General features: G+C 59.2%; 2 protein-coding genes across 7 annotated transcripts in view; one reads left to right on the top strand and one right to left on the bottom strand.

Annotated features, from left to right (window-relative positions):
* Positions 1 to 9,338, top strand: part of PAK6 (p21 (RAC1) activated kinase 6) — a 39,502-nt gene extending 30,164 nt beyond the window's left edge. For 5 of the 6 annotated variants that reach the window (XM_015141860.3, XM_015141861.3, XM_015141863.2 and 2 more), the window contains 6 exons: positions 4,104 to 4,601; positions 4,744 to 4,877; positions 5,235 to 5,361; positions 5,440 to 5,565; positions 6,016 to 6,150; positions 7,771 to 9,338. In XM_015141860.3, the coding sequence (XP_014997346.2) occupies positions 4,104 to 4,601; positions 4,744 to 4,877; positions 5,235 to 5,361; positions 5,440 to 5,565; positions 6,016 to 6,150; positions 7,771 to 7,938 (1,188 nt within the window). In that variant the 3' untranslated portion in view covers positions 7,939 to 9,338. 6 annotated transcript variants of the gene reach the window in all.
* Positions 9,339 to 10,219: 881 nt separating this feature from the next.
* On the bottom strand, positions 10,220 to 15,124 carry ANKRD63 (ankyrin repeat domain 63). The gene has a single exon (XM_015141929.3). It carries the CDS (start codon positions 14,365 to 14,367, stop codon positions 13,219 to 13,221), a length of 1,149 nt encoding a protein of 382 aa, XP_014997415.1. The 5' UTR covers positions 14,368 to 15,124; the 3' UTR covers positions 10,220 to 13,218.
* Between the last annotated feature and the right edge of the window lie 1,270 nt (positions 15,125 to 16,394).

The raw sequence follows: 16,394 nt of genomic DNA on the forward strand, positions 1-16,394 counted from the left end.
GGGAGCATCAGCCTTCCTCCTCCTCCTCCTCCACCACCTACCCCAGGAGCCCCCAGATCAAGCCAGCAGCCCTTGGCACTGGAGCTGACTCTGGACACTCGCAGCAGCTTCCATAACAGCAGTTAGGCCACAGAGGCCATGCAGTGTGCCAGGCATGGCTGCAGGAGGGTCTGAGTATAGACTCCGGGGCTCCTGGGTATAGACAGAGGCCATGCAGTGTGCCAGGCATGGCTGCAGGAGGGTCTGAGTATAGGCTCCGGGGCTCCTGGGTATAGACAGAGGCCATGCAGTGTGCCAGGCATGGCTGCAGGAGGGTCTGAGTATAGGCTCCGGGGCTCCTGGGTATAGACAGAGGCCATGCAGTGTGCCAGGCATGGCTGCAGGAGGGTCTGAGTATAGGCTCCGGGGCTCCTGGGTATAGACAGAGGCCATGCAGTGTGCCAGGCATGGCTGCAGGAGGGTCTGAGTATAGGCTCCGGGGCTCCTGGGTATAGACAGAGGCCATGCAGTGTGCCAGGCATGGCTGCAGGAGGGTCTGAGTATAGGCTCCGGGGCGCCTGTACCTAGCCCCAGGCAGGGAGGCCTGGAGTCTCTCTAGCGAAAGAGAACAGGAAGACACGGCTTGGGGGCACAGAGGCCAAAGAGGCAAGACAGTTTGTTAGGAGCTTGCAGGGTTTAGACATGTTCCACTTAGAGTCAGAAGGGCAAACATTGGTTAAGCACCCACTGTGTACTCCGATATATGTCAAGGATACATGGCACCAGTGGGATTGCAGCAGGGGAGTCAGCAGACACAGGCGTCCGTGGGTTCCAGTGCCTACAGGACAACCAGACAACCCACAGGGTTATGAGGATTACATGAGATAGAGCATTGAAGGCACTTGTCAAAGTGCTAAGCCCTCAATAAATGGCTTTATTAGTAGTATTTGAGATGGCATCTCCCTCTGTTGCCCAGGCTGGAGTGCAGTGGCGCAGTCTTGGCTCACTGCAACCCCCACCTCCTGGGTTCAAGTGATCCTCCCACCTCAGCCTCCCAAGTAGCTGGCATTACAGGCGTGCTCCACCATACCCAGCTAATTTTTATATTTTTAGTAGAGATGGGGTTTCACCACGTTGGCCAGGCTGGTCTCGAACTCCTGACCTCAAGTGATCCACCTGCCTTGGCCTCCCAAAGTGCTGGGATTACAGGCACCTGAGCCACCATGCCAGGCCGGCTTTATTATTTTTAAAAATATTATGCCATGGCCTCTCCCCTTTAGGATACTTATAGTACAGCCCCCTGAGCCCACAGTGGAGAACCATGGCTCAGGGCGGGAAATGAGGCATTGATGTAAATGTATGCATGACTCTTCTAGTGGCTTTCTTCCCAAGAGGTCTGTCACATGAGTAACTTCAGAATTAATCCAGAGCCCATAACAATTAATTAATTCCATTGTCGTGTCCCCCTTTCCCTTTCTTGTGTGGCTTCACAAGTTTCATCTGATCCTTGCTTGTGATTACATTGATAAAAGCTCCCTCCCTGTGGAACAGGCAGTGAAGCCAATGAAAGGACACTGGGGACCCGACCTTGCCAGGCTGAAGACCGAGCCAGCTCCTGGGACTCCCCAGCCTGTGTCCCAGACTCTGCTGGTGCTGGGCTCCTGGCTGGGCCACCCCTCCGCCAGTCTCCAGACGCAGGCTCCGCCCTGAGCCCAGCCAGCACCCGCAGCAGCAGCAGCACAGGGACCTGGTCCGTGGAGACAGGGAAGGAACCCCACCTCGGCCTGTCCACGTGGCTCTCGCTCCCAGGCCCACACATCCTCAGAGTAGAGCTGGCCCATGCAGAGGCCCTGGAGGCTAGGAGGGGAATGATCTCATTTTAGAGCCTTTCTTAGGAGCTTCAGGACGAGAGGTCATCAAAGCCACCTCAAGAGGAGCTTTAGGTGGTCCCCAAGCTTCTGCCCCGACCCACACGGATGGGTGCCTGGAGAGCATGTTTTCTGAGTTAAGTCCACACTCAGGCCAGCAGGCAGCCTCCTTAGCACCCCGAGCCTTTCTACAGGTTGACTGTGTGATGCAGTGAGCCCTGCCCCACTTCCCTCCCTGTCCCTGCCTGGTGACGTCTCATGGAACCTCTGTTCCCAGGACCTGGCATCATAGCCTCAGTCATGGCCATGCTCCCTCCACCCCCCTCATAGCCCTCCCAGAGGCTCCCTGAGGCCCTAAGATCATACTGCCCACTCATGCAGAGCTTCTCAAAGTACGTTCCATGAGCCTCCTAGGACGCAGGGACATTGTTCAAATGCAGAGTCTCTGCTCTAGAGCCCCACTGAATCAGGCTGTGAGGCGGGAAGTCCGCAGTTCATCTAGCTCCCCCCATCACTGCACATGTCCCTGCCTCGTAGCGGAGACTGGGGCTCAGAGAAGATGACTCGCCTAAGGCTCACTGCAGGGCACAGCAGCCCAGGGCCGGGCCCCAGGTCCTGACAGCCCAGTCCAGGGGTCCCACTGCTCCACTACACAGTGGATGGTGACAGTGTCACACTGGATGGTGACAGTCAGGTGCTGGCGACGACATGGGAGAATGTTTACTGTCCAAATGCACTCACTAGGGATGGAGTGAGTCCAGGCAGTCCTGGGAGAATTTCTAGCTTCTTTGCTGTGAAGGTCAAGCACACACTCGGGTGCAGGCAGGTGTGGGGGTGGCAGAAGTCTGTCCCAGCGTGGCTGTCGGCCAGTAGGTGTTGTACCCTAAGCAGGCCAGGGACTTGACTGGAGAGTGGAAGCCCTGAAGCCGTGGGGAGTCGGGGAAGGAAGGGAGTGAGGGTTGCTAAAGACATTGAAAAGACTCTGGTGGGGCCCAAGGCCTAGATTTGGGGTTTGGGGTCCCTGAGCAAGCATCCCAGCCCAAACTTACTGCTTGAGATTTCCTATAAGTTGTTTCAGCTCTGGGATCAGGACCAGGACCCACTGGGCACCTAAGACAATGGCTTACATGATGGGTTTGCAGAAGTTCCTAGAAGGCCTTCTCTGCAGCCCCTGAAGCATCCCTCTCCAGGTGCCCTTTAAAAACACATAATCCCTGGGAGGGGTCATGGTGCACATCACCGCTCCTTGGGGAGAACCCAAAGATGGGCGGGCGCCTTTCCTGCCAGAGAGAGCAGGAGGGCTTGGGCTCAGAAAAGCAAGAAGCCTCACAGGCTTCCAGGGCTGGACCTGAGCAGGGCTCACCGGGCGCCCAGGCTGCCCCTCTGCTCCAGCTTCCCTCCCTCCCCGCCAGAGCCCATGAGGATAGGCCCCTACCTTCTCCTCCCTCCGGGGGCTCCTTAGCCAGGAGTTTCATGCCAAGGAGGAAGTGGAAGGATTCCTTTATGGGGTCTTTAAGACATCTCCTCCTCCCTGGCCTCAAGGCTTGGGTTTGGCTGGACCTACCCTCCTAACTCCAGCTCTTTCTGGCACCAGATTCCCAGCCCAGGGCAGACACCCGAGGACCCCCCAGATGGTGACATACCTCTGTGGTCCTCTGTCAGGGACATAACCTCCCAGCACAGATTCACAGACTACCTGCTGCAGGCAGAAGCAGGGCTATCGGGCCCCAGGTGTGGCTCCCCTGCCTTGGTTCGGGGAGTGGAGACACAGCTGCCCACTGCTCCCCACCCCACTGCCAGGCCTCTTCTGCCCCCATGGGTTCTGGAGTGGAGGAGCCTTGGGAGTGAAGAATGCCTCTGACCCAGATTCTTCAAGCAGCCTCTTAGCACAGAGGCAGATTCTGCCTTACAGCAGCCTCCCTGGGGTCTAGCTGTCCATCGCCAAGGAAGAAATACCCAGCACAGGACCCCGCGGGGAGGTGGCCTTCTCTGTCTTCCCAGGTGCAGTAGGGCGAGTGTAAGCAGCTGTCTTGGGCCTGCCCAGCTTGGCGCCCCGCGGGGGGCTGCTCACACAGGACTGTGGCTGGGCTTCAGCTCCGTCTGAAAATCTTTGCTCAGAGCACCTCCCTAGTTTGATCTGACACCCTGCCTGATCCTGCCAGAGTCCAGAGGTCACAGCGGCCAGTCCCTGCCTCTGGGAAGGTGATTCCAAATGCTCCCACAGCCATGCCCCTTCCTGTTGCTTTGTCCCTGCAGCCCAACTCCTCTTTCCGACCGCCACAGAAAGACAACCCTCCAAGCCTGGTGGCCAAGGCCCAGTCCTTGCCCTCGGACCAGCCGGTGGGGACCTTCAGCCCTCTGACCACTTCGGATACCAGCAGCCCCCAGAAGTCCCTCCGCACAGCCCCGGCCGCAGGTCCGCTTCCAGGCCGGTCTTCCCCAGCAGGTTCCCCCCGCACCTGGCACACCCAGATCAGCACCAGCAACCTGTACCTGCCCCAGGACCCCACGGTTGCCAAGGGCACTCTGGCTGGTGAGGACACAGGTGTTGTGACACATGAGCAGTTCAAGGCTGCACTCAGGATGGTGGTGGACCAGGGTGACCCCCGGCTGTTGCTGGACAGCTACGTGAAGATTGGCGAGGGCTCCACCGGCATCGTCTGTTTGGCCCGGGAGAAGCACTCGGGCCGCCAGGTGGCCGTCAAGATGATGGACCTCAGGAAGCAGCAGCGCAGGGAGCTGCTCTTCAACGAGGTGGGAGGACAGGGCAGGACGGGCGGGGGCGTTGGGGATGGGCAGTGAACAGCCAGCCAGGCTAGACATCTGTGAGCAGGGGCAGTGGGTGGCCATGCTTCTGGGCACCGTGCCCGGCACTCAGGCCCCCACCTGCCCCCAGGTGGTGATCATGCGGGACTACCAGCACTTCAACGTGGTGGAGATGTACAAGAGCTACCTAGTGGGCGAGGAGCTGTGGGTGCTCATGGAGTTCCTGCAGGGAGGAGCCCTCACAGACATCGTCTCCCAAGTCAGGTGGGCAGCTGGGAGGGCTGGATCCTGAGTGCGGGCTGCCCTCACCATGGCCCTGCCAGGGCAATGTGTTCTTCTGCCTGTGGCCCAGAAGACTTGGGATGCCTGTTGAATCATCCTGGGCTCTCCTGCCTGCTGGGGTAACTGGCATCCAGGGGTCTTGGGAATAGAGAAGAGAAGGGTGGCTTCTATCCAAGGCTCAGGCCCGTTTTCACCAGGGCTATGGCCTGACTGTGCTGCCAAACAGATTGCCTGGGAGCCATGGGGCCTAGCACCAGGGACTCCTACTCTGCTCAGCCACCCCACAACCTGCCAAAGCTAACGCTCTCTTCCTTCGGGCGGCCCCACCTTCCTATCCAGGCTGAATGAAGAGCAGATCGCCACTGTGTGTGAGGCTGTGCTGCAGGCCCTGGCTTACCTGCATGCCCAGGGTGTCATCCACCGGGACATCAAGAGTGACTCCATCCTGCTGACCCTGGATGGCAGGGTAGGTTCCATACTGTCCCCGGCATAGCCACGCTCCCACTTCCTCCCGGTCCACCACTCACTCCGCTTTCAACCCTAGGTGAAGCTCTCGGACTTCGGATTCTGTGCTCAGATCAGCAAAGACGTCCCTAAGAGGAAGTCCCTGGTGGGAACCCCCTACTGGATGGCTCCTGAAGTGATCTCCAGGTCTTTGTATGCCACTGAGGTAACCGTTCCCTCCACCCCGCAGACCTCCCAAAAGCCCTTCTGCTGTGGCCCCTCCGGTGACCTCACCAAAAGCAGCCCAGGTTTTCAGAGTCCCACCTAGTCAACACTCTTCCCCCTTTCCATGGGGCTGCTCCCGCCCATGGCCGGGCTGCCAGGAACGAGTCCTGCAAATGTTTCCTCAGCTCAAGGGCAGAATGGGGTAGGGCCAGGCCTCCCATGGATGATGGCCTTTCTCTGAGTGACTGACAGCTGTGTCCCTATAGGCAGTGGTCACTCATGCAGGCAGTAACTGGCCACGGGGCAGGTGGCCGGGGGAGGAAGGAGACACACTCACCAAGGAGAGCTGGGGCCAGCTGTCCCCCCTCCACCACTGCCGCCACCAGAACACGGCTAGCAACGGGCCAGGCCAGGCTCTGGCCATGGGGTCAGGGACATTTTCCTCCTGCAGGTGGATATCTGGTCTCTGGGCATCATGGTGATTGAGATGGTGGATGGGGAGCCACCCTACTTCAGTGACTCCCCAGTGCAAGCCATGAAGAGGCTCCGGGACAGCCCCCCGCCCAAGCTGAAAAACTCTCACAAGGTCAGTTGGCACACAAGGGTGCGACCTCGCAGACCCCATTCCTCATGAGGCAAGAGGACCAGAGCCTAGGCTCCTAGCATCTCCCTCCCACAGAAGCTACACGGTCTGGGCTCCTGGAAAAGGCTCCTCTTTCTCCACACAAAACCTGCACCTGGGTGTGGAGCCGCATCTATGCACAAGTTAGCATGTGCGCTCCAACAGGTCGCCTCCCACGGCTGTGGCAGGAGGGTTGCTACTCGGCAGGCACTGGTCAGAAGCCCAGGGGTGCCCATGAGCAGGGAAAGCCAGGACACCAGCAATCCCTGCTGTCCTGGAAGGAATCCGGAGAAGCTTCACTGAGCACAAACCTTTCTACCCCAAGTGTCGGGAGATCCATACCATGATTCGATGTCCCTGTCCATCACAGCGAGTTAGCTCATGCTCCATTGTTGCACACCCCGACACAGCTGAGCCACAGCATTCCCCTTAAAGCCAGTATATGTGCATTGACGTGTATACATGTAACCCTTTTTGCCAAATCCGCCCCAACCCCGCAGGCCTTACTGTGGACGCCCCCTGCTGGCAGGTCAGCACGAGGCTGCTAAGTGGCATCGCCATCTGGTGGCCAAAGCTAGAAATGTCTCAGGGGCTGAAGCCTCACCTCTAAATAGCAAAAAAAGAGTTCTGTGGCCCCAACACAAAGCTGGATGAGAGGACCAACAGGAAACATCTTCCAGGACAACTGCTCCTTGGAACCTGCACCGCTAACTCCAAAATTAGCATATAAAGATCTCTAGTTGGCTAATCGCTCAGAGGATGTAGCCTTCTGCCCAAGACTGAGTCTCATGCCAAGATACTGGCTCAAAATGAACCAAGATAAGCCCTTGCCTTAGACTCTAAGGCCTAGAGCAACAAAGAAATCTTCCTTTTCAGGTCTCACTTTATTTTCTATTTTTCAGAGCACTTCCTCATCCTTGACCTGTTTGTTTTTGTTGTTTTTGTTTTTTGTTTTTGTTTTTGAGATGGAGTCTCTGTTGCTCAGGCTGGAATGCAGTGGTGTGATCTCGGCTCACTGCAACCTCCGCCTCCTGGGTTCAAGCAATTCTCCTGCTTCAGCCTCCTGAGTAGCTGGGAATACAGGCATGTGCCACCACGCCCGGCTAATTTTTGCATTTTTAGTAGAGATGGGGTTTTGCCATGTTGGTCAGGCTGGTCTACAAACTCCTGACCTTGTGATCTGCCCAACTTGGCCTCCCAAAGTGCTGGGATTACAGGCAATGAGCCACTGCACCCAACGACCTGTTTTTAAAATCTTCTCAAAAGCCCTATGTGGCAGACAGGGCAAGCATACTTTATCACTAGCCCATTTTACAGATGAGAAAACTGAGGCCTAGAGAAAACTGTGACTTGCCTGAGATCAGGGATAGAGCCAGGCCTGGATCACTGATGCCAATTCTCTGCCCCTTCCACAGAGCTATAGCATCTGGATACTGAGAGCCTTGGGGGGTGGGGAGGGGCAAGGGGACAGGAAGTGAAAAAACCAGCGAATTCAAGATTTTCAAACAATGACAGGGCCAGGCAATCAGGTCACCCCAAAGTGACTGCAAATTGTGGCTTAATCTCACTGCCCTGTCTCTACAGGTCTCCCCAGTGCTGCGAGACTTCCTGGAGCGGATGCTGGTGCGGGACCCCCAAGAGAGAGCCACAGCCCAGGAGCTCCTAGACCACCCCTTCCTGCTGCAGACAGGGCTACCCGAGTGCCTGGTGCCCCTGATCCAGCTCTACCGCAAGCAGACCTCCACCTGCTGAGCCCACCCTGAGTACACCTGCCACCTGTGCCCACAGGCAGGGCACACGGGGCAGTCAGCCTGCCGGCAGGGCTTGCCTGCCTCCTCCTCTCAGTATTCTCTCCAAAGATTGAAATGTGAAGCCCCAGCCCCACCCTCTGCCCCTCAGCCCACTGGGCCAGGCCGGACCTGCCCCCTCAGTGTCTTTCCCTCCTGAGTCCCCAGATGGAGACCCCTTCTACAGGATGACCCCTTGATATTTGCACAGGGATATTTCTAAGAAACGCAGAGACCAGCATTCCTGGCCTCTGCAGCCAACACAGTAGAAAAGGCTACTGTGGTTTTTTAAAGGTAGTTGTCCACTAGCGTCCTAGGCCACTGCAGAGGGCAGGCTGCTGGTCTCCACAGATACTTGCTGTTCTCAGCTCCAGCTTCAAACCTCGGGTCTCGAGAGGGCCACGGGCCACGGGCCACGGGGTGATTTTTATGACCTGAATCCCTCTTCCTCCCTCACGTCTGATGTCCTGAAGGTGCAGTCCCAGCTGTACGGCCCCTCCCCGCCCGAACTGTGAATGGCCTGCTCCAGGTCATGGCTGTGGGCAGGGAGTGAGGGGACAATTTCTGAGTGAAAAAGAAAGAATGGGGTCGGTGGTGAAGGTGCTCTCGCTTTACAGAATGGAGAGAACATCGTGTGTGCGTGTGTGTGTGTGTGTGTGTGTAAGGGGAGGAAAGCCACCTTGACAGCCCAGGTCCCTTCAGGTCACCCACAGCCAGCTTCAGGAAGGCTGCCCCATCCTCTCTCCCACTAAGTTCTGGCCTAAAGGGACCTGCTTTCTTGGCCTGGCTTCCACCTCTCCAGTCCTGTGTCTCCCTGGCCAGTGGAGTGGTCCATGCTAAGTCTAACACATCCTGGGGGCTCAGGAGGCTTCTGAGCGTCTCCTGTACTGTGCAGCGTGAGGGCCAGAGACAGGAATGTAAGGAATGGTAACTGTGTTACCTTTCAAGTTTATCCCAATAACCAGGTCATCAGGGACCCATTGTTCTCTTCAGAACCCTCTCTGGGAGAGAAGGCGAACCACCTCCGGGTTTCCATCACGTCAAGGTCACAGGCGCCCATTTGTGCAAACCATCTGCCCCGGCTGCCTCCACAGACAGCTGTCTCCTTGTCCTCCTCGGCCCCGCCCCACTTCAGGGCTGCTGTGAGATGGAATTCCAGGAAAGAACTTCAGGTGTCTGGACCCTTTCTATTTAGATAATATTTTTAGATTCTTCTGCTCCCTAGTGACCTACATGGGGGCAAAGAAATTGCAAGGACTTTTTTTTAAGGGTCAGAGTTTTCAAAACAAAAGCATCTTCCCTAGAAATTTTTGTGAATTGTTTGCACTTGTGCCTGTTTTAAATTAAATTGAGTGTTCAAAGCCATTGGGCTTCCTGTGCCTCTGGGAGCGGAGACCGGCGGTCTTGGAGGGGGGGCCGCCTGTGGTGGGTGAATCTCGTGGAGCCTCCCCTCCTCCCCACATGAGCTCTCCAGCAGCCACGCCACAGAACACCCAACTTCCCTGGTGACCTGTGGGCCCGAAAGGCAGGCAGAGAGGAAGGGAAACAGGAAGTGAACGGCCCTTGGGAATGAAGGCGATGAAAAATAGACGGGGCTACTCTCCCAGGGGAGAAGAGCCCACGAGGAAAGCCAGGGCCCTGCGCTGCATTTGCTAAGGGTGAGCACAGTGGCTGACGACCACCCTACGTGTCGGCTTCTCCCATCCTCTGCGGCTCCTCACCCCCACCCCGGACCTCCAGCGTCCACAGGAAGTGGTCTGAAACTGCTTCCAGTGGGAGAGCAGTCCGTCTCACTCCTCAGTACTGAGGGAGATGGTGTGGAGTTGAGAAAGAATGGAGCAGAGCCTGGAAACCAGGGAGCCTGGGCTCTCGTCCTGGGGTTGGGGAGGTGGATACAAGTATCTTGAGATTTCCAGCTCCCGAACGGATTCCCGCACTTCCTTCCTGAGATCTCCCACTGCCCAGGGTTCAGGAGCAAGCCAGGAGCAAGAAACCACGCAGCCTTTTTCACTTCCCAGTGCATTCACACCCTGACAGGTGCCCTGGTGTTGCTGCCGGCCTGGCCCCGCCACCCAGCTCAGCAGAAGCAGCACCTGTGACTTACCTTCAGGAGCCAGCACAGTGGGACGGGCCTGGCAGAGGCTCACTAAGGCAGGGGCCTCCATAGGAGGCAAGGGCTCAGTACATCTCTCCAAAGGGAGCCGAGGGTCAGGAGTGCTTGATAAGGCAAAGAGAGGCCAGTTCTCGCAACGGAATAATACTGGATTTATTAACTATTCTTTGAGTTCTAACAGTCCTTCTACCACACAATATCACTCTGAAAGGGTGTGCGTATGTCCCACAGCTCACACACAGACCGCTTCTGATCTTAGGGTACCGAGCGCCAGCATCCTGGGTGACTCTTCACAATGACAAAAGCAACAAGAATTGGAAAAGCAAAAGATTTAGAAAAGTCTCTTCTGAAGGTAGAGATTGCTAGAGAGGACCCAGCCTCAACACCCTGGGGCTGACAAAGGGAATTCAGGGGAGAAAAATGTGGAAGTTCTGCACGGAGCCGGGCCTGGGAAGGAGTCTGTACGGACAGCAAGGCAGTCAGACACACGATGCAGTTGTTTAGGAACGTCACTTTCTACTACCAAGCTCTCGGCAGCTCCACAGAGAAGAGCCCTCATGGTTGTTTATCCAGTCAAGAGGACCCAGGGTGACATTCAACCAGAAAGCCGCATATCAGAGATACTGGAAAAATTACAGCACCTCTGATACAATGTGTAACCCAGACTTCATGCTGTTGAGCCAAAATACTTGCATTCCTACACCACTAAAAACGTCATTAAAATTCAACACAGTTGAAAAGGGAGTACATGAGCAAGCAAGGATCAGAAAGCAGCAGTTTGCACTCGGGGTGTCCAGTGGTCCCCACCCCACCCCAGACCCTCTCTCTCAGGCTTTTCAGGCACTCGGTATTGTGCACCCACCACCCAGACAGGGGGACTGAGGAGAGGCAGATGTTTTGGGAGGAGAGAGGGAGAGGGCAGAATACCTCAGAAACCAAAGCAAATATCAGAAAAAACTGCATAATCGGCAGGTCCCAAGGGAAGGGTTGGCAGCTCCGACTTTTCGGAAGAGAGCAGTAGCTCTCAGCAGTAGCTCTCAGCCTTAACTTGGAAGATTTAACTTGGGGTCCTTAGTGAAGGGTCTGGGCTCCTGCTACTTTCGATGCGAGTGTTTTGTTCATTATTCCCTCGCTTCACTGCTGTGAAGTGACTTCAAGTATCCGGATTTAATATTCTACAAGAGGAAGAGGATCCCACGATAAATGCACATGGAGGAAGAAGGACACAGGGGTGATCCCAAAGAAAACCAGGTGTCTGAGCTCCGAGCCGGGACCCAGCGGGGAGGGCCCAACGCTGCCACCAGGGGGCACCAGAGATCACGTCCAGTGCGCCGGCCTGCGTGGCCTAGCGGATGCGGGCTGCGGGGTGCAAGGACTGGGTAGGTGTCCTGACACCTGCACGAGGCCTACTCCTGGCCCCCCACCCCTCACCGCCAGGCCCAGCAGTATCTCGGCACAGTCATTCTCGCTCTGGGCAGTTCCCTGGGGGTTACTGGCGAGAAACCTTCCATACTGCAAAGGCAAACAGATCGACGTCTTGCAAAGACCCGACTGCAGGCAGGTGAAAGGCTTCAAGTTCCACCCTCAGGGTTCACAAAACAGCCCCACCTGCCGCCTCCCCGCGGGCCAGGCGCAATGACACACGTGCTAGCACTTCCGCAGGGTCCTAGCGCACGCGCCCCGCCGGACCCCCGCCCCCAACCCCGCCGCCTCGCTAGGCTAGCACGGGGCAGAGGGGTGGGGGCGAGCAGGCAGGGGGCAATGTCAGGAAAGGGCCTCTGACTCACTCATCTGCCCAATAATAAACCTGGGCCGGCCTGCTTCCCACGCGGTGGGACCAAGGCAGGAGCCCCGGGTCTCTACCTACAGCATCGATCATCCGCCCTGCCCTCCGTTAACGGCCCAGCGAGAAGCAGGAGCCGTTTAACAGGCCCCTTCCAGCTCTTGCCAGAGTTTGATGTAATTTAAACCTGGGCCTGCGGCTCGTGTGGGCTCCCGACTCCCGCGCGCCGCCGTTTCACGTCGCAAACACTTCAGTCAATTATCCCCCTCGCGGAGCTTCTATTTAAAGAGATATTGTCAGGCTCTTAAGCCTCAGAATCAGACCCGCTGCTTTCTGCTTCATATACAAAGGCTTAACACACGAGTTCTTTGAGGATTGGAAGAAATACAATTAAGCACAGCCTTCGCAACCGTTCCACCCCGTGGGAGCACCCACGTGCGGGACGGGGGAGCTGGGAGGTGGGGAGGCGGGGAAGCGCTCAGTCCTTTCCCTTTCAGGCCTCTGTGAGCCAGCGGAAATAGGGCTTGGGCCTCCAGGGGTGAGGTGTTGAACCTCGATGATGGAATTCAAATGCACCCGCGCTGAAGAGCGGGCTGGCTCAGGAGCCCGGATTTGGCCTGGGTAGGGGTTGTGTGGAGCAGTGACCCCACATTATCAATGAAGCTGAATCCTGGGGCAGAGACAGAGGGAGCTGGAGTTACCCAGGAGCTGATTTAAGGGACAATTGGTGTTCAACACTAGGGACTCTCCCACTCCCAAAATACGGTTTCATTGTCTTGAGGCAGGAGCTTCTACCCTAGAAAAACATAACAGCCAGACCCCTTCCTCCTCAACCCTCCAGTCCAGAAAGGCTCTAGGGCCCCCTCGGTCCTTTCCTTCTCCCACACTTCGAGGGAAAGGAGACTTTGGTAGTTTGCGGGATTATTCTCAGCATCAGTAGGCAGAGAGTGGGGAGGCTGGGTCTTTATTCTCCAAGGTGGACCCTTCTATTTGCCTGGCTGCCCGGGTGTTAGGAAACCCAGCGAGGGGAGGGGGGCCGGAGAGGAGCGACAGGTGGCTAGGCAGACCCAGGACTGAACTTGAGGGCTGGGGAGGGGGAATCCACCTTCCTGGCTGTAGCCTACGGAACCAGTCAATCGACACTTCTAGACCTAGGCCGGGAATACCGAGGAGCACAAAAAAGATGGAGGTCCCTTAGGGCTGGTGGAGGTCTCGCCTTGGCAGAGAGGCAGGTTCCAAAATGGGCTGCGGGGGGCGGCTGCCGAAAAGGTGAGGGACCTATAAGGAAGAAATACCAGTGGAGTAAAAACGGGAGGGTGGGGGAAGCAGGCCTCGGGCCTTGGCGCCGTTTACCGCTGAGCACGCAGCACCACAGCCTCGGTGCCCGCCTGCCAAGGGTTCGGCCCAGGCACCGAGACAGGCAGAGCGTTGGCCTCTAACTCCGGGCCACTCTCGGGCCCTGGCGCCTCACCGACCAGGCTGGGGATATCTGGGGCTGTGGAGCGTCGGCGCAAACCCAGGCGGCCGGAGCCGGGGCCGCCCTCCGGATGGGGGCTGAGGCCAATGGGGGCTTGCACTAAGGTTGGGGGCGCTCCCTCCAGCACCTCCTGTGAGCGCCACCGCCCAGTCCCCGAAGACTGGGGCGAGTTTGGTAGGGCCATCAGGGCCCCAGCCCGCAGGCGGGCCGCCTCCTCCTCGGTCACCGCACCCAGCGCCAGGCTCATGCTCCGACCCAGCTCGGGCCGTTCACTGCCCTGCGCCCGGTGCCGGCCCGAATTCTTGCCCGCTAAGCCAGCCTCGCCGCCGTGGCCGTGGCCGCCCGCCGCTCGCGCAAAGCGCGCCAGGAGAGGCCGCGGGAGGCGGCGGGGGCTGGGTCGTCGACGCTCGGGGCTGGGCGCGGGGGCGGGGTGGCCAGGGGGACTATCGGAGTTGGAGCCCCGGGCCGCGGCTGCGGCGGCGGCGCGGCCCCAGGGCCCGGTGAGGGCCTGCACACAGGTCCCGTGGCCGCGGGCGGCAGCCAGTTGCAGCGCGGTGAGCCCCGCACGGTTGGTGCGGTCGAGGCGCAGGCCTAGGCGGCGGAAGGACCGCACCAGGAACTCGAGCACTGCCCCGTGGCCGCAGGCCGCCGCCCACATCACCGGGCTGTTGCCCGCAGAGTCGGCCGCCTCGGGGTCACCACTGAACTGCACCAGCAGCTGCACGGCGTCCAGGTGGCCTCGCTCGCACGCCAGACTGAGTGCGGTGCGGCCGCGCTCGTCCCGCAGGTTCACGGCAGCACCCTGCTCAAGCAGCAGCCGCACGAAGCGCGCGCGCAGAGCCGGGTCCGGCAGCCCCACGGCCACCATGAGCGGCGTACGGCCCTGCTCCGCGCGGCAGTCGATGATGCTGCGGTCCAGCGCATCCAACACGAAGCGGGCCAAGTGCACTTTGCCCGCCTGCATGGCCTCCAGGAAGGTGCGCGTCCCCGCTCGGGGACACAGGTCCTTGGGTTTGAGCATGGCCCCGACCGCCGCGCCCGGGCAGCCTGGCAGCTCCGCACGGGGGCGCCCCTGTTCTCGCGCCCCGCGGGGCACCGGCCTCCGCCCGCGCTGTGATACCTCTCCCTCCGCGCGTGGGCGGCTGCAGCCGACGGTCCCGATGTTCCTACTCCGGTGTCCCGGAGGCTCCGACTGCCCCGCCGCTGCTGGGCCGTACGCCTGGCGTCTCGCCGCTCCTTCCCCGGGCCTCCCGCCTGGAGGTGTTGATTGCTCGCTACTCCGGGCTCCGCTCCTGGCCCGCCACCAGATGTCGGCAGCCGAGTCTCGACCCTCTCCCGGCTCTCCCGCCGCTTTCCCCGTGTCCGGCGCCCCTCAGTCCTCGTGGTTTGGAGCCGTGCCACTCACCCGCACCCAGGGCAGCCCCCGCTCCCCCGCAGCGACGGTGGCGCCCGCCGTGCACGCCTGCCTCCAGCCCTGGCGGGGCGCGCCGCTCCTCAAGCTGCTGGCGCCGTTCCTCCGCCTCCTCCCCTCTCGCGGGGGCCGGGCCACGCCGGGGCGCTTGCTCCTTACTTGGGGGGCTCGGCGGCGTGGGAGCTGCCGCCCGCCTGGATACCTGACTTTATAGCCTTGGGGGTCTCCATGGCAATGGCTGCCCTGGGAGCCGACTGCCCCGTCAGGGCAGAGACGGACGGGGCGGGGGAGACCGCTCCGGACCCCCACCCCTTCGTGGCCCACGAAGTCGGGGAGCGGCTCCTCCTCCGCGCTCCGCTGGGAATGCGGCGGCGGTTGCGGGGCGGGGGCGGGGGCTGCTCGCCGGGGGCCACATGCACCCGACCGGGCCAATCCCAAAGTCTCAGTCTTCTCTCCCCGCCCTCCGCCCCCACCCGAGTCCGTGCCCTCGGCTCCTTAGAAACTGGCGGGAGCTCGGGCTCGTCGGGGAAGACTGAGAGCTGCCCCCAGCAGTCCAGGGTGAAAGGAAATGGGACCCCATGAGCGCAGAACTAGACCACGCGCGAGCTAGGGGTGGCAGCGAAAGGCGGATGAGGAGTAACTTGGGGGAGGGGGTATACGTCCCGCGGGTTGGGGGCGCTCAGCCTGGCTGGAAACTGCTACTCGAAGTGCAGAGAATCACGCACTTACACACAATTGTTCCTCCCGCACACGCTCCCTGGAACGAGGGGTGGGGGCCGAGTGCGCTCTCCAATTTCAGACGTCTCCAACCCCGACAACGCACCCGCGTGCCAACTCCCGGTGGCTGCCGAGCGGGCAGAGTGTAGACGCCCAAACCAGGAAGGGGCTCCTTAGGATCCGGGAGTGCCCCGGGCATGTTAGGAGTTCCCTGGCGCCGCCACCCTGGAACAAGCTAGGGACCCATGCGAGGTTCCCTGCCCCTCGCTTCTCCCTTGAGCACAAAACAACCCCCAGGCCACAGGGTTCTGGCTCTGACCACTGGCTGGCACCTAAGGACAGGAGGCGAGCACAAGTTCCATTTGCTGTAAGATGCTTAGAGAAGCCACTGCATCTCCTTCTCCCTCCGGCCAGCAGGTCCCCCTCGGTCCTGGAGGAGGGGGATGATACACAAGCCTGGGCGGAGCGGAGTTAGGGCGCATCAGAGCCTGGGTGTGGGTGGTGGGGAGGGAGTGAGTAAGGTTGGAATGGGTATTTGTAAAGGAGTGAAGCAGGTATCAGCTGCAGAATTGACTGAGACTTTTCATGAGCCGCACATTTTGTTGCCGGCAGCGGTAAGAGAGAGGCAGAAGCTCGGTTCTGGATGCGAGACGTTCCCCCTCTTAAGAAGACAACACTGGGACTTAAAAAGTGGACGTTGTCTTCTGAGGGCTGAATACATCTGCTAAATACCTACCAACACAGTCCTTGGATGAAAAGATGGAGTTGCGGGGAAGAGAGGGCTCTGGGGCCTTCTAAAGATAGGACTTCAAGGATGTGCGGGATCTGGGGTATTTCCAAGGAAGGAATCCCAGGCCGGGTGCAGTGGCTCACGCTTGTAATCCCAACACTTTGGGAGGCCGAGACGGGCGGATCACGAG

Source organism: Macaca mulatta, chromosome 7, assembly GCF_049350105.2.
Source record: "Macaca mulatta isolate MMU2019108-1 chromosome 7, T2T-MMU8v2.0, whole genome shotgun sequence".
Lineage (NCBI taxonomy): Eukaryota > Metazoa > Chordata > Mammalia > Primates > Cercopithecidae > Macaca > Macaca mulatta.